General features: G+C 40.0%; 1 protein-coding gene across 5 annotated transcripts in view; it reads left to right on the plus strand.

Annotated features, from left to right (window-relative positions):
- The window catches only part of LOC131956484 (protein pangolin, isoforms A/H/I/S), a 90,893-nt gene that overhangs the window by 25,794 nt on the left and 42,498 nt on the right, over window positions 1–22,601 (plus strand). For all 5 annotated transcript variants that reach the window (XM_059320946.1, XM_059320949.1, XM_059320947.1 and 2 more), the window contains exon 3: window positions 13,310–13,404. In XM_059320946.1, the coding sequence (XP_059176929.1) occupies window positions 13,310–13,404 (95 nt within the window). The remainder of the gene's footprint in view (window positions 1–13,309; window positions 13,405–22,601) is intronic.

The raw sequence follows: 22,601 nt of genomic DNA on the forward strand, positions 1-22,601 counted from the left end.
AGTAGAATACAGTTAATTGGACTATGGCTGAAAAAAATTAATTGTACTACATCGCTGATGTCATACCTATGTGCTTTTGATTAATAGGTTTGTTCTTTTTCATATTGACACACTTATGTTCCACGTGTACACACGTGTGTAGCATGACTAACAGTAACCTTTGGTGAAAGACACCAAACAATAACACATTCCCCCCTCCAATTATAACTCATTGTTTAAAGCACATTTATACCAACCCCGCTGTATCATGAAACTTTGTATACCACAAGCTCTAATGTTCTCATACCGTGCAATAGTTTATGCGGCTATCCGAGTAGACCAAACGAATGTGTTGTAGTGGATATCAAGGCGGGCTTTGATACGAAAAGCTGCCATCCCTCTATCGCCCCTCCCCCTCCCCTACCGCCCCCCTCTCCTCCAAAAAATTTCTCTTTGATGTCGAATGTTCCACCCTTTGATGTTTCGATTTTGCAAATAACCAACCCACATGCCGTTTCCCTTTCTTTTTGAGCTTTCTTTCATTAAGTGCGGGATGTATGATAAAGGGGAGATACATTTTGTGGACATTTACACCCTTCAGTTGTTTTTTTTTTCATTGTGTCGCCTCCCCCCACCCCCTCCCTGCTCCATGTCATTTAAATAAACAACGTTGTTAGATGTGGATTATTGCTGCAATGTTAAATAACTTTCTCCTGTTTATAAGTAGTATTTCTTGTACATTGTGCTGGTCGTAAGTTGACGCGGTAGTTGCCTATTGTGTCAGTGTTAGCTACTGAACCAACTCGCGATGGACTTGAATTTCACATGCATTGTCCAGCTTATGTCCGGCTGGTGAGTCAAATGTTTTCTCCCAGGTAGATTTCAAAAGTTCGTACCTCGTCAAGAGAAGGGTGACGTGCGGCTACGTGTTGTGATATAAATGTGCCCAATTTCACCCCATCTATAACGGAATGTAGCATCGTGAGTCTCCGTGTAATAATAAGTTGAAATAAATTTAAACCATTTCCCCATTTTAGAATAATTGATGATCTGCACGTACAGTAAAAATAGTCGACCCAACTGATTGATCTTCGTTAAAAGGATCCATCCAGACTAACATATCAGGCCGAATGTTATGTTCATGTGTTCTTACATAATGTATTACTTTTATAAGAAACATGCATCGTATACTTAGTGCATTCATTGTTGTGTCTAATAACAACCTAATTGCTTGTTTTATTACAGTTGTCTTTCAATTATTGGACCTCTATACTAGCCTTATTCGTTATTACTTTAGTTATAATATTTATAATACTAGCATGAGTATTGCTGTAATTGGATTAATAATCTGCTATATTAATTACCAGAAATACTGCTTTAATATTCATACAAGTTGATGCAAAAAATGTAGAGACCGAGAAAAGAATGAGTGTATATTAAACTCTGAAAAGACATGGTGGCCGCTAGCCCGGGGCTAGAGTGAGTTCACCCAGAGGCATTTAACATCGCGTTCGTGAAGAGGTAATGGGGAAAAGTAGACTGAAATGTATTTGATATAGAGACGTGTGAATTTTTAATCTCTCAAGTCGTGTATTAGTTCCCGGATCGTACCGGGGTCTCATGGATTATTTACGTGGCGATTGGCGCGGCCATCGGATGAAACCAATTGAAGGACCGTCCTCAAATAGTTTTAAAAACCTGCCACATGACTTAAATGTTGTACGTGTGTAAATAATAAATGTCCCAGGATAGATCAGTAGACTTCTTGCAACCATTTCGCCAGATAACTATTTCATTAAATCCAATTACTTTTTATCAATTACGTCTTCAAACCCACCCACCCCCCTCTCCCTTACCCCCTTCCTCCACTCACAAGTCTTTAATTTTTAGATTACCTCCCGACTCTATGGCTGATCAGAGAGTCAATGCCACTGGCTAAAAAACCAAATGGAACGATATGTCGGGTCTTTGTCATACTTGCACGCTTTTGTTTAATGCGTCTAGTCCTCTTTGTTACATGTGCTTTTTGTTTAATAGGTTTATAACTTATTCTTTATCATACCTATGTGCTATGTTTAATACGTTTGTTTTTATCATACTTATGTGTTGTGTTGAATACGTTTGTTCTGTGTCACATGCACACACTTCTGCTTGACGTGCTAGCACACGTGCGTGTCAGCGAGAACTGAACCGTGTCGCCGGCAGACGTCACGCTCGTCTGCTGGCAGTCACTAAGTAGTTGGTATGTGCCACGCCCACTTTCTCTACCCACACCATGGCTCGCACTGACACAGAATGTCAGAGAGCCGCACCCCGGGCATCGATTGGACTAGTAGCCTTCAGTCCTTATATCTGAGAGATCTGGAAGATATTTTTTATCAGACTAGTAACCTTCGGTCCATATAGAGATCTGGAAGATAGTTTTTTGAAAGGAAATCAATCAATAAGTTTAACCAACCGTTAACTGGACCATGCACTTGAAGACTTACACGACAAGCAGTTATTCGTTAATGACCGCACACTGCTATATGCCTATATGTTACTCACTAGCATCTATGTCCACTCCAATATAACTTGATGGTATTACAAAACATGCTTTATTTGAGGTGATTACACATGTTTACATTATCCCGGTTTGTGCTAGCGCATAAAGACAATGGAAACACGGTTAACTATCATCCAAGATATGACCAGATAACTCACGCTGGTTTGCATTCATTAGTGACATCAATATTAATACATAATTGCATGGGGGATTAGTTAATGAGAGAGTGTTGAGTGAGAGTAGGGTGGTCCTAACTAGCCGCGTACAGACAAACAGCTGTCACTGCTCCAGTATGCTGGCTGTGGTCACATGTGTGCTACATTGCTGTCAGTAGTTCGAGTGGTTGATTTTGTAAATAGTTAAAGATCTTAACTTGGGCAACCTGTGCTCTCTTCTAGCTAGTATGTTGTATGCCATCGACTACATAACTTTACTAGCTAGTATAATATGCCCTTCTAGTATTTGTTGTATGCCATCTAGTATTAGTTCTATGCCATCTAGTATTTGTTGTATGCCATCTAGTTGTATCTGTCAGTTAGTATCTGTTGTATAACATCTAGTATTTGTTATATGTTAATTATGTTATATAATGCCATCAAGTCTATGGTATAATGGAATCAAGAACATGTTATATGCACAGAAACCTTAACAATATTTTGTCTTGCCTTTAGCTTTCCGTGTACACTATCATGGTTGTGAAATACATTGTACTGATCATACTTAGACTACTATTAACCGTGAACGATTGCTTTGAATATTTCGTTTCATTTAGCTGCCTCTTTCTAGCCTACGGTTGACAATTTAAATCAAGTAAGAACACATTTTTTAAAAACTATTGACATGATAAATAAATATTTTTAGAAAATATTTCCAAAATACAAAACTAAAAACTATAAACTCCGTGTACACTTTCAGCAAACAGGTTAGCGGAGGTTTGGTTTTTTTTAAAAAAAGTTTATTTTGATGACCGCTGTACAGAATATGGTTGTAGTTGCGCTTATGTTAGCTGAACTTACTCCTGGAAATATATCGGTGCTAATTTTAAGTAACTTAAAGAATCGTTTATAAATCTTGTAGTTGAAAGAAACAACGTTAGCTTATCCTTACTTTTGGAAATCTATCTGGGCTTTTTGTTAGGCTTTTTGTTATGATTGTGTTTTGTTGATTGTGTATGGATGTTAAAAGAAACAACAATAGCTGATATTACGTTTGGAAATATATGTGTGAATTTAATGATTGTGTATCAATCTTGTAGTTAAAAGAAACAAAGATAGCTAATCTCACTTTTCGAAATATATCGCCTTTAAATCGGGCTCTTTTGTATGAATGTTGTCAATGGTTGTGTATGACTGTTGTCAATGATTGTGTATGAATGTTGTCAATAATTCAGTATGACTGTTGTCAACAATTGTGTATGTATTTTCTCAATGATTGTGTATGACTGTTGTCAATGATTGTGTATGATTGTTGTAGTTGAAAGAAGGATTGTCCCGAGCCTAAAATTTCACGCATGATTAATGTGCCGAGTGTTCGAGGGTGCTAAAACAAAATGGTGACCAACTGCACGAGACCCGACTGGATGGTAGAGAAAGGGGTGGAGCCAGGGCCGTGTTTGAAACGTTCGTTTTACACTTTGAAATCTTTGGTTTTATCTACAGCCTTTGATGTCGTGGGGGGAACCTGGAACATGAAAGAGATTGTAGGGGGAAGCGTGTTCGGAATTAAGTGGATTGATGTGGAGGGTTAAATCATCAGCATAGGCACGGGCTAGTCTGGCGGGGAGGGGTAGGGGGAGAGGACTTTGCTTTTCAAGAAGTGATTCAACACTTTTATTGCTAGTTTAGTTTCTTACAAATTGGCGTTTTACGTCGGGTTCTATGAAGAAATTATATTTATTAATAGTTTTGTACTTTTTAATAAACAACACACAACTTCAAAGAGTTTTTTAAAAAAAGTAGAAACCAAGAATGGTTAGGTTTATTTGCCATAGATGACCTCAGCATAACCTATGTTATTTATACACTGTCTTGCTTTGTTTAATCTAACCGGCCCTGGACATCAATACAAAAACTGGTTCAAAATTTTCAACTTTTTACGGCAATCTTGAGGTAAACACAAGGCAATGACTATTAACTTAGCGTAGCTATAGCCATTCTACGCTTAAGGATATGCACCGGGTATTCAAGAAAATGCGGTTAAACTTTAGACCATGTTGGAAAGTTTGAATTGATTCACTACGGTAGTCTGTAGATTTTCAGATTTTAGTTTTTTTTTATAGCTTTTTTAGCATTACAGTGGCTTATAATCTCTATAGATCACCATCACAAGTATATCTACCCTAGTAGTAACCTAACTCCACATTAACTTAACATAGTATACCTTTCATCATCACAGTAACCTGCCTCTGTAGTATACCTACCATCACCGTAACCTACCATCACCCACCATGACCTACCATGACCTACCATCCCCGTACACCTACCATCCCCGTACACCTACCATCCCCGTACACCTACCATCCCCGTACACCTACCATCCCCGTACACCTACCATCCCCGTACACCTACCATCCCCGTACACCTACCATCCCCGTACACCTACCATGATGGTACACGACCATCTGGCGACAAACCTCACCCCACCACAAACTGGACCAACCTAACCAGGCTTTGACTGCTCGTCCCTCCGCCTGTATCAAAGCGGTAGATAAAACATGCCTCCAATTTGTACACACGCCTCTTTAGCTGCTGCCTGTTTGCTCAGGGGCTCAGATCTCTCCCCGGGCGAGAGCTAGTGTGTACCCACCCCCATCTACTGTTGATTTAACGTCTAAATTGATACACACTTAGTCTAAAGAGTGTACCCTACTCATCCCTCGTTAGAAAGCCACGCTCGCTGTTTTAAGAAAGATCAACTCCTGGATGCGTTCAACTTTTATCGCAATCCGTTGTTTTAAATCACGCATTAAATATGTTAATATTTCAATACTTTTTAATTTAAATTTTATTATGGATCTTGATGCTAAAATCTGGATACTTCTAACACTCACCGAGGTGGATTTCATAAGTGAAAAATATACGCGTACATGTGCCCCAGGCTAATAATTAGCACAAATGTTAATTAGTAATTCATTAATTAAAAAAAATTAAAGAGTCCCTCTATAGCTTTGGTTCTAGTAAAGAAATATTTTTTTTATTCACAATCTTTTTAGTTAGTGAAATATCTACTTTCTAGTACGGGTCGTTTCATTTTTGTTTAACATTAAATGTTAATTTCTTTTTTAACATAAAATAGAAAAACTGCGTTAAATTATTTTATTTCTACATTATTTTGAGAAAGTTTTCTTCAAAAATTTCAATAGATCAACCCTGACACCCCTCAACATGACAACCATCCACACCCTGAGGTGTATATGGTACTTGTGGTGGGTTGACACACTTTGTGAGGAGGGGGGGGGGAAGAGTCGAGTTTGCGCCGTACAGCAGAAATACCGTTTTTTTACGCTAAACGGAACACCGGGTCGACTAGTAAATCGCGAGGTCCGTGTTTCGGTTTTTACTTTAATTAATGTCTTGTCCAGTTTTTAACCCTACGCAAGTTTTACATGACTGTTATCACGGTTAAATATTTTAAAAAACCAACGCCAATTTTTCGGCTCATTTTGAATACCTAGTGCAATGTCCAGTTTCTTATCCCACAATAGGAACAGCTTATCGACGTGACCACTCTGTTGACACACTAAATCAACAAACCTGATTCATTTACACACACTGATCATGTTCCTTGATAGATAACCCGTCGCTACAAACATGCCGTACATACGACGATACAAACATACCGTACATACGACGCTACAAACATGCCTTACATACGACGCTACAAACATGCCTTACATACGACGCTACAAACATACCGTACATACGACGCTCATACCTTACATACGACGCTACAAACATGCCTTACATACGACGCTACAAACATACCGTACATACGACGCTTCAAACATACCGTACATACGACACTACAAACATGCCTTACATACGACGCTACAAACATGCCTTACATACGACGCTACAAACATACCTTACATACGACGCTACAAACATACCGTACATACGACGCTCATACCGTACATACGACGCTACAAACATACCGTACATACGACGCTCATACCTTACATACGACGCTACAAACATACCGTACATACGACGCTCATACCGTACGTACGACGCTACAAACATGCCTTACATACGACGCTACAAACATACCGTACATACGACGCTACAAATATACCGTACATTGACGCTACAAACATACCTTACATACGACGCTACAAACATACCGTACATACGACACTACAAACATGCCTTACATACGACGCTACAAACATGCCTTACATACGACGCTACAAACATACCGTACATACGACGCTCATACCGTACATACGACGCTCATACCGTACATACGACGCTCATACCGTACATACGACGCTCATACCGTACATACGACGCTCTTACCGTACATACGACGCTACAAACATACTGTACAGCCTTAATACCGTACATAAGTAAATTCTCTTTTTGAACTTAACGGTCGTTGGGGCAAGTGAAGTAGAGTTCACCAATACCTTACATAGGACGCCACAAATATACATGCACATCTTAATACCATACATGTTCTAACGTCGCCATTAACACGAGGCCACTACCATAGGCATTCATTCGACGCCACTAATAACATGTGAATGCACACTATTGCCTATTAAATACTAAATCTAGGTTTGTTCATTTGCCCTATTCGGATATCACATTTCTTGCACAATCATTTTTGATGGCCCCACTTTTTCCCCCCACATATTTGTTTTATAAAATATTGATGCGCAAACCGAATGCTCACGCTAAAGCATGTCCAATGCAATATTTACATTTTGTTTGCAAACATGTAAGAAATTTTCAAATAAGAGATGGCAATGATGCATTCACTTGATTTAAAAACAGTTTTCGCAATACATTTTTTTCGCGATATATTTGCATGCTCCTTAAGGAATAAACACGTAGCTCATATACTCAATAGATGGTTTATTAGCCATGGAAGATTGGCGCTTATGTATCCAACACTTGCTTACCTACACGGCTAACCTTTGACCTTCCATGTATCTGCGGGTATAGGCCTCTAATGAATGTATTGATCTCAAATGAATATCAAATAGATTTGCTCCGTGCCTGGCTGGTAGTTGGAGCTTAATTAAGTTAAATAAAAACTTCAACCCACTCGCGGTTGATTACATGGCGGGACACGTCTTTGGTTATTACAGCTAATGAAGTGGGGAGACGGGGACACCTGGGCTGAAACAACTGATATATTGGGGAGGGAGGGGGTCATTATATGTTATAGCTAAACTTTCCGTTTTGTGCGTCGGGAGACACACTTGCATTCATTATAAAATTCATAATTTAACTTCTATCATTAATTCTATATTAATATATATATATATATATATATATATATATATATATATATATATATATATATATATATATATATATGTAAAGATGCTACTACTTCCATAGAAGCGGACATACATTTAGTATGTGTCAATTATCGCACATAATTTCGCGTGACATCACCTCAGGTCCGCTGTTCTGGTGTTGTTTAATGAACTGTTGCTGTGATACCAAAGATGCTGCACAAATCGATGCGTCGTAACACGTCACTAGATTTGACAAAGCCTGGTGAACATTGACATGTCCGCACTGCTCACCTACATGCATGTCTATACCTTCCACCAACTTAGTGACATGCATGTCTGTACCGTCCACTCAAGTCGTTTTTCAAACATGTGTATGAGAAAAAAAATTCAGTGAATCAAGATTGTTGTTTTAGAGTTGTAACTATTCCCATCAGTATAACAAGTGTTGTTCTAGAGTTGTAACTATTCCCATTACTATACACGTGTTGTTCTAGAGTTGTAACTATTCCCATCAGTATAACAAGTGTTGTTTTAGAGTTGTAACTATTTCCATCACTATAACAAGTGTTGTTTTAGAGCAGGGGTCTCCAAACTACGACCCGCGGGCCGTATGCGGCCCGCGAGGTTCTCTCATCCGGCCCGCGGAGATCTTTTTGTCCACGGAAAAAACGTTTGTTGGTGCTGGCTGAGGAACTTTGCCCAGAAAAAATCAAAGACATGCCTGTAAGAAACTGGCCCCCGAACGAAATTTGTTAGTTAATGCGGCCCTCGGACTGAAAAGTTTGGAGACCCCTGTTTTAGAGTTGTAACTATTTCCATCACTATAACAAGTGTTGTTTTAGAGTTGTAACTATTCCCATTACTATACACGTGTTGTTCTAGAGTTGTAACTATTCCCATCAGTATAACAAGTGTTGTTTTAGAGTTGTAACTATTTCCATCACTATAACAAGAAAACTAAGTCTGCATGTCCCCACCGTACATAATGATATTAATGAGTAAATAAGCTTTGACATGCGACCGAGCGTTCATGCACGCAACTAGTGATGACATGGACTGAAAAAACTGGGGGGGGGGGGGGGGGGGCGTTCTTTCCTTATCACTACTCACTATCACGTCAATGATTTATTTGTTGCGAAATCATTGTGTCCTGTGTATTTTAAGCACTTTTACTAACCAACGTTCTATTTTAATATTGTCTATTCTAAACTTTTTAATCATCCGGTGAACTAATATTTCTACTACGTTTACTCTAATCCACGGGTTCCCAACCTGGGGGTCGCGACCCCCCTGGGGGTCGCGAAGGTCTTTCTGGGGGGTCGCCAACTGGTATACTAAACCTTATTAATTTGAAACAAAACATAAATATTTAGAAGAATTTTTGAAATTCGGCTTTACTAACATCGCTGGAAATGTAATAGAGAAGAAACAAAGCGCACAGCACAAAGTTGTTCTCAGTCACGTATCTATGAAATCTTCAAAACTAAAACGTCATTTGAGACGAGTCATTTGAAACACACCAAAAAAGATATGGAGTTCTTTCGTCGGTATGAAGCTAGTTGCATACGTCAGAGACTTGATCGAACAGGAAGTTTTCACCAAGTAAACACGGCAAGCGTCATGTGAAGTCACGATAGAAAATGCCAAGCAAAAAAAAAAACACAATAGGAGAAAGTCTCATCAAACGCTGCATGTTGAAGATGGTGAAGTTAAGTCTTACATGTCCGTAGATGTTAAATAACACATTTTTATTGAAATTAAGCTTTCACCATTGTTTGCTTTTCAAGTTGATAAATCAACAGACGTCAGTTCGTGTTCGCATTTGCTGGTCTTTGTCTATATTCCTTCAGATGATAGCAAAGAAGAGTTGCACTTTTGTGAAGATAGCATGGTGAAAATAAATACGTTTTTTTTAAATTGGATGATTAAAATGGGTTAAAACGGCTGTGAGGGTTTGTACGGATGGTGCACCATCTATGTTTAGGTCAAAATCGAGCTTTCAGAAAGCAGAAAAGATTTAGCTCCCTAACCACTGCCCTCACCAATCGCCATCAAGACTCCATTGCTAGTATAAGTGGTAAATTACATAAAATCTGGAGCCTTCAAAGAACTGAGCAAAAACATTAATATATATCACGAGGTTCTGCTCTTCTACACTACAGTGCGCTGGCTGTCAAACGAATTGTTGTGAATCGTGTTTTTGAATTGAAATCTGAAATAAAATTGTTCTTGGAAATGCAAAGGAAACAAGACCTTTTGGTATACTGAAAACGACATAGAGTGGTTGGAGAGAATATCATACCTAGCAGATGTGTTCGAACATCAACATAAGCATAACCTGAAGCTTCAGGGAAAATGAACGAATATTATCACTTTCCATGATTATCTCGGGGCATTTTTATCAAAGCTGCAAAATCGGCGAAAAAAAAAATCTTGGAAATATTGTAAATTTGAGAAACTCTGTAGTGTGGTAGATGAATCTAATTGTGAGATAATAAAATTTTGAAAGAAGAAATTTCTGGGCATCTTGAATCAAGTGAAAACGAACTGCAGCGCTATTTCTTTGAGCTGAAAAAAAAAGAATCTGCATTGACGCATTATCCATTCTCTTCTTCCCTCGATGTTGCCAGCATTCACGGTTAATTACAAGATGAATTCTTTGATTTGCAGAATGATTCCGCGTACGATAAAAAACTGCACACTCCATTTTGGTGTAGTATTCACCATTCATACCCAAACGTAAAATTGACTGACTTTTCGAGAATAGATTTTCAACATTATTTTTCGATTAAAAACAAAATTAAGATAATGATAATGACATAGGTTGGCGTTAACAAAAAAAAATGCTTTAAAAAAATTAACCACGAATGTTTAGTGAATAGTATGCAATTTTACTCATGGTATTAAAACACTTATCAAGAGTAGTTGATATTGAAAGTCTACTAGAAAATGTTATTTTAGAGCTTATTGATTTCCATACTAATTTCGGCTTTTTAATTATATGGGGGTCGCGGGTCACTTAATTTTTATAAAAGGGGGTCGCCACTCGAAAAAGGTTGGGAACCACTGCTCTAATCACTTTCAAATCCAGTATTTCCAAAAAATTTTTTTACCCCTTCAGCGTCAGTCATTTGACCAGACAGTATTTTTAACATTATTTGCACTGTGACGTACACATTTAAAAAAATCCCTATTGTTGTTTTCAGTTTCTTAAGCGGTCTTTAACTCTAAGCGAACAATGGTGTATTGTTTTAATTGTTGGTTAAAGTACGCGCTAATGCAGCGCTTCCCCACCCCCGCAGCTGCTAAGATTTAATGTTACTATTCCACGAAACTAGCTTACATTAAAGAATTTCAAATGTGCTGGCCTATTAAGTGTATCGGGTCTATAGAATGTATAAATCTACAAGATCAGTGATTGATATAGGGCCAGCGTTTGTTTTGTATGCGGGGCACGAGAGGTCGGTGGGGGAGGGGGGTTATGTCAGACCCTGCTAGGTGGCTCATAAGAGCCATATAACTGTTATTGATACTAAGATAATGAGAGCCACATGCCGAGCTATTAATGAAAACATTTACTTTTGTTGATGTTATGGAAGTTTTTCTAAGGGTACGTGTGCATGTGTGTGCTAGCTACACCAATTTTTGTTATTGTACCACGTAGATTCTAGACCTGTTGTTAACTCCACGTTTTTCAACAACTATTTCTCGTGGGATCTTCTTTAAAATACATTAAGTTGTTACATTTACGATTGTCAGAGGGTGTGGAATGGTTCTACAGTTTTCAAAAATTGTTCGAAAGTTTGTCTATATTTATCGTTTGTATTTTAAAGTACCAATTCTATACTAATTTTTTCCCTCATTTTCTCAACTCGAAACTTGAAAAAATAAATATTTATCAATTAAAAAAGAAAATAAAAACAACTTATTTTCAATTTTTTAGTAACAAAAATCGTTAAAACTTGGTTAAATTATTTTACATGTAGGTTTAAGCAAACAAAGAAGTTTAGATTGTACTTCACGGAAACAAAAAGCAACAGAAATCAACGAGACAGCAGTTTCAGATCTTCTTGTTAAAATAAACAAACAAAAAGCTTTAAAATAACAATACAGTAAAAGCGGTGTGCATTTTAAAAGATGCAATATCTCGCCGTCTGCTTGATTTTGTGTCGATAACCCTGGTACGATTGATCGGCTAAAGGTTGCAGTAGATTGACTGTTGATACCCAGATTTCGAAGGGTAATTGACTTAAGTGTTGATAGTATATGATACTTGATGGGTAGACTAGGTTGATAGACTAGTTTCTATCCGTCATTGGGCTGCCTGTTGTTGCTTTGGTACCGACCTGGGCTACTGTGTGTTGATACCCTAGCTGTGAGTGAAGGTTCCAGTGTAGCCCCCTCCCCTCCCCCCGTCCTGACGACAGCGGTAGGTTACACGCCTTTCTCCGCTCAGATGAAAGGCCCGCCGACAGGTGCAACTACTTACATTGTTTTTATTTGCCGGTTCCTTTCTTAATTGCTTCATCAGGTGCAATTAAACCTGCGACTTGGGCCCCCGCGAGATCAAACAGATTTTAACATCGGCAAAAGGAAAGATAGAAATATCGCTAGAATTTTTAGATTTTTAAGTCCCCGTTTGTGGCGCCCCCCCCCCCCCCGTGCTCTCCCCATAAGAAGTTGATGCTGGAAGACATAACCCTGCACATTCAAGGGGCGGTGTTGTTACTGATAGCCTTTTTATTGTTTTTAAATTGAATGTAATTTTCCTGTTGATCTTAAAATTAATTTAGAAAAAAAAAATTTTTTTGAGAATTTTTATTTTAGAAGATCCCGAATGTCGTTAATATAAATAATTAAGAAAATAATTCAAGCAGTTCGTCATGCTTTTGGATGGTTCTAAACATTAATGTTAGTTTTATTTAATACTAATTTAATTATATGAATGCTCATGTAGTTGACTAACTTGCCAAAAAATTAAAAACCAGCGAAAATTTGCCTCAACTCGCAAACACGCCAACTAGTATGGATTATTAAAGGGAAACAACCGAGGTTATACTAAAATATTTCCCGAGTTACGGGAACTGCGCTGTATTTTTACTCTCTCCAGCGGACAAGAAGCCATAAGAAAAATTGATGTTTGTCTAATGTTAAACTCGATACGCTTGTGCTGAGTTAAATTAGACAAGATTAAGAGGAGGCAAGCAGTAAAAAACTGTTGAAGTTTGAAAAAAAAAATGTTATAGATATCTGTCAAGAAAAACTGCACGGATTGAAGTGACTATTGTGGTAATAGAGTTGTTTTTTTTCCCCAGATAAAGCAGCTGCAGGCCCAGTTGCCCCAGGCCATGGCCCAACTGGCTCACTTGGTTTTTTTATCCCTCCATATGCATCGGCGTACCCGAATGGGGTGAGTACACTTGTTGTTTTTAGTCTTCACCCACTTCATGTTCTGGTAGAGTGGACACTTATGTGAGTGGTTGGTGTACCCATACTTGGATGGTGTCACTTGGATGGATGTTGGATGTTTGATTTTAATTCTTGAGCGTTGTTTCTTGTATGTTGTTTGTTGGGTGCTATTTGTTGTTTCTTCGGTTTGTTGAATTCTCGAATATTTCTGTTGGATGTTGTATTCTTGACTTGACCAGCACTTGACCAACTATTCACAACTAGGTGTTTTTGCCATCCGCGACATTTTCTTACGTCCCCTTATCTCCCAGAGCAGCCTCTCGCCCAAGTCCGAGAGGATTGTCAACACACGCCATCTTCTCCGTTCTGGTTGGCTGAGCGCATGTTGTCTGTAACTGAACGATGATAATTGCCCCACCGGATTGCTCAATATCTTGTCGTACCATCCGTGTGTGTGTATGCGTGTGTGTGCGTGCAATCAAGCGTGACGTAGTTTCCAATTTCATCCATTTACCTCGTCAGTCAAGTGCCGTCTTTGTATAGAAAAGTCAAAACGATTTTTTCTATGTTTTTGAGTAGTAATTAAGCCAGTGATGGGAGCTTGTTGGAACTACAGATCGCTGATGCGTGACGTGTAATTGTTGCTCATTGAGCCGGCAGGTTTTTTTATTATGGACTGGGTTGTTGTGATACGATGGTAGATCACTGTTTACTATGAGATGAGAACGTGGGGGGGGGGGGATTTTTTGTGCATTGATCCGCGGGAGAAGAAAGACGGTCTGTACTGTTAGTCAATCGACCGCGGATTGTTGCGATGACTGTCATTTGACTTACACAATGTTGGGGGTGGGGTACATTAAGGACTTACTCAATGGTAGTCTTTGTGGTGGAGATACCTCAGGCCCTTGTGGATGGTGAATGTGGCGGCGGAACCCCAAGGCCCTTATCATTATGGCCGTGGTAGTGATAGCCCAAGGCACTTGTGGCTGTGGTAGTGATAGCCCAAGGCCCTTGTGGCTGTGGTAGTGATAGCCCAAGGCCCTTATCATTATGGCTGTGGTAGTGATAGCCCAAGGCCCTTATCATTATGGCTGTGGTAGTGCTATCCCAAGGCCCTTATCATTATGGCTGTGGTAGTGATAGCCTAAGGCCCTTGTGGTTGTGGTAGTGAGAGCCCAAGGCCCTTGTGGCTGTGGTAGTGATAGCCCAAGGCCCTTGTGGCTGTGGTAGTGATAGCCCAAGGCCCTTGTGGCTGTGGTAGTGATATCCCAAGGCCCTTATCATTATGGCTGTGGTAGTGAGAGCCCAAGGCCCTTGTGGCTGTGGTAGTGATAGCCCAAGGCCCTTGTGGCTGTGGTAGTGATAGCCCAAGGCACTTGTGGCTGTGGTAGTGATAGCCCAAGGCCCTTGTGGCTGTGGTAGTGATAGCCCAAGGCCCTTGTGGCTGTGGTAGTGATAGCCCAAGGCCCTTGTGGCTGTGGTAGTGATAGCCCAAGGCCCTTGTGGCTGTGGTAGTGATAGCCCAAGGCCCTTGTGGCTGTGGTAGTGATAGCCCAAGGCCCTTGTGGCTGTGGTAGTGATAGCCCAAGGCCCTTGTGGCTGTGGTAGTGATAGCCCAAGGCCCTTGTGGCTGTGGTAGTGATAGCCCAAGGCCCTTGTGGCTGTGGTAGTGATAGCCCAAGGCCCTTGTGGCTGTGGTAGTGATAGCCCAAGGCCCTTGTGGCTGTGGTAGTGATAGCCCAAGGCCCTTGTGGCTGTGGTAGTGATAGCCCAAGGCCCTTGTGGCTGTGGTAGTGATAGCCCAAGGCCCTTGTGGCTGTGGTAGTGATAGCCCAAGGCCCTTGTGGCTGTGGTAGTGATAGCCCAAGGCCCTTGTGGCTGTGGTAGTGATAGCCCAAGGCCCTTGTGGTAGTGATAGCCCAAGGCCCTTGTGCCTGTGGTAGTGATAGCCCAAGGCCCTTGTGGCTGTGGTAGTGATAGCCAAGGCCCTTGTAGCTGTGGTAGCTTAACCTCCATGTTGTTGTAATGGTCATGGTTGTGGCGATGACCTTAGTTGCTAAAACTCACGTAACACACATAGAAAACAATCATCCAGCTAATATTGTACATTCAGTAGTTAAAGTCATCAAAATAGCACTGGAAATTTTGTTGGTAATATTTTTTGCTCAAATATTAGGGGAGTCGAACTGTCATTTTAGTTATTAATATATGGTATAGCGTTTAATATGTAAAATGATTACTGCTTCCTAATTAACAAGGACATATTAATTATCGAATCTAATTAATCAAATCACTACAGGTTATTGCCGTCATAGTCCTTTTGTCCCTGAAAGTTTTCCTCAGTGTACCTTGACAAATAAATACCCTTAAGAAAAGTCTGATCCTAACATTTATGTACACACATGACTCGGGTTTCTGGAGTCAGCATTAAAAATGTCACACAATTTTATCCCAACAAGGCGTCACAAAACGACACGTACAACCACCATCACCCTCAGCCACATCAACACAAGGCCAAGACAGCTGTACTGGACAGGATTGTCCTTACTCAATGAAAAACATAAAATAATTTTTACTTTTAACTCTCCAAACGTCTCATAAAACTAGTGATTGATATTTTGTGTATGGGGAACTGAAGGAAAACTTGTACTGGGGCCAATCAGCGGACTCCTTGTTTGGTGAAGTAGCTGCCGTCTTTCTGTTAGAAACTGTTAGAAATAGATGAGCGACACATGCGTTGATACAACGAGAGGGTGTGTGTGTGTGTGGTTGATACAGGCGAGGGTGGTTGATATACTGGGGGTGTTAGATACATAGGTGGGTTGTTGATACACCTAAGGGGGGGGGGGTTCATACAGCGATGTGTGGTTGATACACCGAGGGGGGGGGGGGGGGGGTTTACGGTGGTTGATACATCGTCGGAGATAGATCCAGCTACGGAACAATGAAAGCTTACATGTAAAGTATCAATAAAAGACAAAGATCTATTCAGTAGCTCTTTTAAAGATAATTACTGGCCTGTATCTGGCCTTTGAAGATCTTCCTCCCCCCGTACCATTGGGTAACCGTGTGTGCCCTGTGGTTAACCCATTCACTGCTTTGTAACGTTTCCTTTGTTCTGGGGCGGGGTAGATACGCATGACTGTAAGATCACGTGACGGTGAGCACCAATCAATGAAGACTGTCAATATTGACGGGCAAACAGGCCAGTGTAAGCAAGGCTGTTGAAATGATGCTTGGTGTAAGCCTTCAGTGGACGGAGAGTATGTCAGGGAATACATCATCCAATATTGATGACACTTGGCAAATTGTTTGGAATCATCACGTTCATGCTTCATACATTGGCACTGATTAGGAATCGAAAAATCAATCGAGTGAATGATCCTTGTTTATAGCTATTTAAATTACTTACCACGTGACCTGTGCTTATTAAGAGCACACTGAAAAAACTTGCACTGAAATAACATTGTGTGTGCATATATGTATGTATGTATAAACATAAATTTGCATTACTATAAAATGTTTGACACACAGTCGTGACGAAATAGACAGTGTTTCTTCCAGACTTTCTTCTCCGGAGGGGGGGGGGGGCGGACACTGTTAAAAGTATATATTTTGTATATAAATTATATAAATTTCATTTCGTTCGGGGGAGGCGGTAGAATTTTTTCGGGAGGGGGGGGGGATTCGCACACGATGTTCTCATTGGTCCCTACTACTATACATTTAACTTGCCGTTTTGAAGTGGAGCCAAATATGAAACATTACTATGCACCTCCTATTAAAAGCAGATGAGCATGGCTAAAATATTTGTACTGGTAGCAATATTACTGGAAGATGTGTACTAGTAGTTATGTTACAGTGTACTGGTATTTATGCTGGAGATAACATGGCCGGGGACGGGTCACTAGTAGTCTGGCAGCTTGAAGACGTCATGCCATGGTCCATCCTGTCATAAACAAAAAGTGCCACCATATGTAAACCATCGGCGGCTGGAGCTGATGTGGGCGTTTCACACAACCTCCCCCACAAGTTTACTCATATCTCACGTAGGCGCTACACACAACCTCCCCCACAACTTACTCATCTCTCACGTAGGCGCTACACACAACCTCCCCCACAAGTTTACTCATCTCTCACGTAGGCGCTTCACACAACCTCCCCCACAAGTTTACTCATCTCTCACGTAGGCGCTTCATACAGCCTCCCCCACAACTTACTTGTATCTTACGTGGGTGTATCATACAGCGTCCCCCCACCCATCCTCAAGTTAACTCAAGTTGCCCACACACCTCTGTAGGCGTATCGTACAGCCCCCCCCCCTCCTCCCCCCCCCCCCACAAGTTAACTCAAGTTACTAGCCACTGAGACTCACATAACGTTTCAACAACAACTTTACCTACCAGTTTACTTATATTACACCTGATTAGTATTAATTCTTTGTTAACATTTTCTTCTAAACCAAGTTATTAGTAAATTTCTGATTCAAATTACAATCCCCATAAGTAGTTTGTATTGCATTTTTCCTAGAATAAGATTCTTATATTTTACGATTAAATTGGTTGATTCTTATATTTCGACATATTTACAAATTGCTTTTAAAACCGACCCCTGTAATTTAGTATGTTTAATTAGTCACATATCTACTAACGTTAATTTGATTTTAAAACGTTACATATTTGATAGCTCTCCGCTCCCCAGACAATCACTTGTTCTGTATATATTAGTTGCTGCAAGTTAGATAGCCAGTGTCCAGTCTTAAGTCCAAACTCAGTTTTAAAGACATTTTGCGGTCTAAATTAGAGGCGAATTCGAAACGTATGCAGTCTGTACGTCTTTTTTACTTTCTCGTATATACGAAGGATAGAGAAAGTCTTGTAATCGTGCAAAACAAATCGAGATTTTTTCAAATCTCGACGTATTAGGGCTCCCTGAGTCGGAAAAACATAGTTTAGCAATCTTGTCCGTATGTCTCTCTCTCTCTCTCTGTGTGTGTGTGTGTGTGTAAACACGATAACTTGAGTACCGTTACAGCTAGGTTGATGACATTTCATAAATAAGTATTTTATCAAAATCGTAGATCCGTATCAACTTTTGAGCGATTCCGATGACCGGAAGTGGAACTTTTTCTACTTTCAATTTTTCAAAAGCCCATTACTTGAGAACTATTTTAGATTGATAAATAAGATTTCTCATGTAAGTAAAAGATCTAATTCTCTGCCTTCTTTTAAATTTTGAGTAATTTCCGTTGACCGGAAGTAGTAATTTACGTTATTTCCGATTTCTAAAAAACGCATGTGAATTTATAAAGTACTAATAATATTCCGGACAATTATGCCCATTTTATTTGGCGTTCACTTGATGTGCAATTCTTTTTTTCTACGAGATTTTATTCTATTTAAAAAGTTTAAGTATTTAAAATGGATTAAAAATCATGTCTAGATGATATCCCGAGTTGCCTTCCCTTTTTGTTACATATAAGAATATTCGAGAAAGTTTAGGGGAGGTCACTCCCGGTTTTTTTTTTTAAAACCAAGCTGATCTAAAGCAAAGGTCTAATTTTTAAAAACCTTTGAATTGAAATTTGCCGTTCTTTATTTTAAAACTTGATTTATTTTAATCAATTAAACAGCAGTACACAAAAATATGTATAAAGTGTTAATCTTATACAAATAAAAGACCTTCAACATTAAAAAAAAAAACGTTTCATTTCGTTTTTTTCTTCATGATTTAGCGGTTTTTATACAAACGCCATTATTTCAACAGTTCAAGCAAGTTTAAAAACACCACCCTAACATTTCACATGTGTAATTATAGTCACTTACCCATGTGTAATTATATTCTGTTTTTCGACGAGTTGCCACCCCAAATGTGATTGTGAAAGAACATCTCGCAACTTTTCATTTAATGACTTGTTTTATTCAATCATTATAATTAACGCTATCGAACTGTCAAGGTAGTAGCTAGCAAACGACATTTACAAAATATCTATGACAAACCTATTTGTACTGTACATGGGGAGAAAAATATCTATGACAAACCTATTTGTACTGTACATGGGGAGAGAGTAGAGATAGGAGAATGGAAGTACGGGTATGCCACACATGAGAGAGTGGAGGTAGGGGTGCACACACGTTATGTGAGAGTGGAGGTAGGGGGTGTACATATGCCACACATGTGAGAGTGGAGCTAGGGGTGCACACACGTTATGTGAGAGTGGAGCTAGGGGTGTACACACGTTATGTGAGAGTGGAGGTAGGGGTGACCACACGTTATGTGAGAGTGGAGGTAGGGGTGTACACACGTTATGTGAGATTGGAGGTAGGGGTGTACACACGTAATGTGAGAGTGGAACTAGGGGTGTACACACGTAATGTGAGAGTGGGGCTATGAGTGTACACACGTTATACTTGAGAGTATAGCTAGAGGTGTAAATAAGTTATGTGTGAGTGGAGGTAGGGGTGTATACACATTCAAGTTGTTGAATCTCGTGATACTAATATGTTGAATCTTGGGATATTAAAGTCTGATACAAACATGGTGAATCTTGGGATATTAAAGTCTGATACTAACATGGTGAATCTTGGGATATTAAAGTCTGATACTAATATGTTGAATCTTGGGATATTAAAGTCTGATACTAATATGTTGAATCTTGGGATATTAAAGTCTGATACAAACATGGTGAATCTTGGGATATTAAAATCCTGATACTAATATATTGAATCTTAGGATATTAAAGTCTGATACTAACATGACGAATCTCGGGATATTAAAATCTGTCCTTCGGCTTCAGTTAAAGTGTGGACACCCACAGCCACATTTAAAAGCTCTCATTTGCCCCTTTGTTCCGTCACTGTGTTTGTCTAGACGTAGCTCTCTCGACATTTAAAAATAGTTTCTTTTGTGTCCGTGCTTATTCTAATTCCCCGGTAAAAAAAAATTCCATTAGGCGTGTGGCGGGAACGCTCAAGTAGAAATGTCGGAAATTACGGCGGTGGGCTTTTTATTTAATGTTTTTAGTATGTTGATCCAGACATGCTAGCCTTATGTTGATCCAGGCATGCTAGCCTTATGTTGATCCAGACATGCTACCCCTATGTTGATCCAGACATGCTAGCCCTATGTTGATCCAGACATGCTAGCCTATGTTGATCCAGACATGCTAGCCCTATGTTGATCCAGGCATGCTACCCTTATGTTGATCCAGACATGCTACCCCTATGTTGATCCAGGCATGCTACCCTTATGTTGATCCAGACATGCTAGCCCTATGTTGATCCAGGCATGCTACCCCTATGTTGATCCAGACATGCTAGCCCTATGTTGATCCAGGCATGCTACCCCTATGTTGATCCAGACATGTTAGCCTATGTTGATCCAGATATGCTACCCTTATGTTGATCCAGGCATGCTACCCCTATGTTGATCCAGACATGCTACCCTTATGTTGATCCAGACATGCTACACCTATGTTGATCCAGACATGTTAGCCTATGTTGATCCAGATATGCTACCCTTATGTTGATCCAGATAAGCTAGCCCTATGTTGATCCAGACATGCTACCCATATGTTGATCCAGGGATGCTACCCTTATGTTGATCCAGACATGCTACCCCTATGTTGATCCAGGCATGCTAGCCTATGTTGATCCAGACATGCTACCCTTATGTTGATCCAGACATGCTACCCCTATGTTGATCCAGACATGCTACCCCTATGTTGATCCAGACATGCTAGCCCTATGTTGATCCAGACATGCTACCCTTATGTTGATCCAGACATGCTACCCCTATGTTGATCCAGACATGCTAGACCTATGTTGCTCCAGACATGCTACCCTTATGTTGATCCAGATAAGCTAGCCCTATGTTGATCCAGACATGCTACCCATATGTTGATCCAGGGATGCTACCCTTATGTTGATCCAGACATGCTACCCCTATGTTGATCCAGGCATGCTAGCCTATGTTGATCCAGACATGCTACCCTTATGTTGATCCAGACATGCTACCCTTATGTTGATCCAGACATGTTAGCCTATGTTGATCCAGACATGTTAGCCTATGTTGATCCAGGCATGCTACCCCTATGTTGATCCAGGCATGCTACCCCTATGTTGATCCAGACATGCTACCCTTATGTTGATCCAGACATGCTACCCTTATGTTGATCCAGACATGTTAGCCTATGTTGATCCAGACATGCTACCCTTATGTTGATCCAGACATGCTACCCTTATGTTGATCCAGACATGTTAGCCTATGTTGATCCAGGCATGCTACCCCTATGTTGATCCAGGCATGCTACCCCTATGTTGATCCAGACATGCTACCCTTATGTTGATCCAGACATGTTAGCCTATGTTGATCCAGACATGCTAGCCTTATGTTGATCCAGACATGCTACCCTTATGTTGATCCAGACATGTTAGCCTATGTTGATCCAGACATGCTACCCTTATGTTGATCCAGACATGTTAGCCTATGTTGATCCAGGCATGCTACCCCTATGTTGATCCAGACATGCTACCCTTATGTTGATCCAGACATGCTACCCCTATGTTGATCCAGACATGCTACCCTTATGTTGATCCAGACATGCTACCCCTATGTTGATCCAGACATGCTACCCTTATGTTGATCCAGACATGCTACCCCTATGTTGATCCAGACATGCTACCCTTATGTTGATCCAGACATGCTAGCCCTATGTTAATTCCCTTACCTCTTGTGATCTGATTAAATTGGACAGTATGTTTGGATGAGCCTACTAGTCCCATGTATTACAGTCTTGTTGCTATGATGTTCTACTCATGATGTTTGGAGGAGCCTACTAGTCCATTGTATTACAATCTTGTTGCTATGATGTTTGACTAAGGATGTTTGGATGATCCTACGCTACGTTAGGCTATGTTACCGCTGATTTGACTAATTGAAAGATTTCATCTTTCCACACCGCTCTAGAACACGTCAAATTATGACACTGTATTAATTAATTAATTAGCATGTAAACAATTGTTTTACCCGCGCAGTTTATCTGGGCGGTTAATCTTGACACATTTTACCTGAACACATTTTACCTGAACACATTTTTACCTGAACACATTTTTACCTGAACACATTTTTACCTTAACATACAATTTTACCTGGACACACACCTTTATACATAATAGACTTTTACCTTATATTTTTACC

This window comes from Physella acuta, unplaced genomic scaffold (assembly GCF_028476545.2).
Source record: "Physella acuta isolate Inbredline_101_S28 unplaced genomic scaffold, ASM2847654v3 ptg001155l, whole genome shotgun sequence".
NCBI classification, from domain to species: domain Eukaryota; kingdom Metazoa; phylum Mollusca; class Gastropoda; family Physidae; genus Physella; species Physella acuta.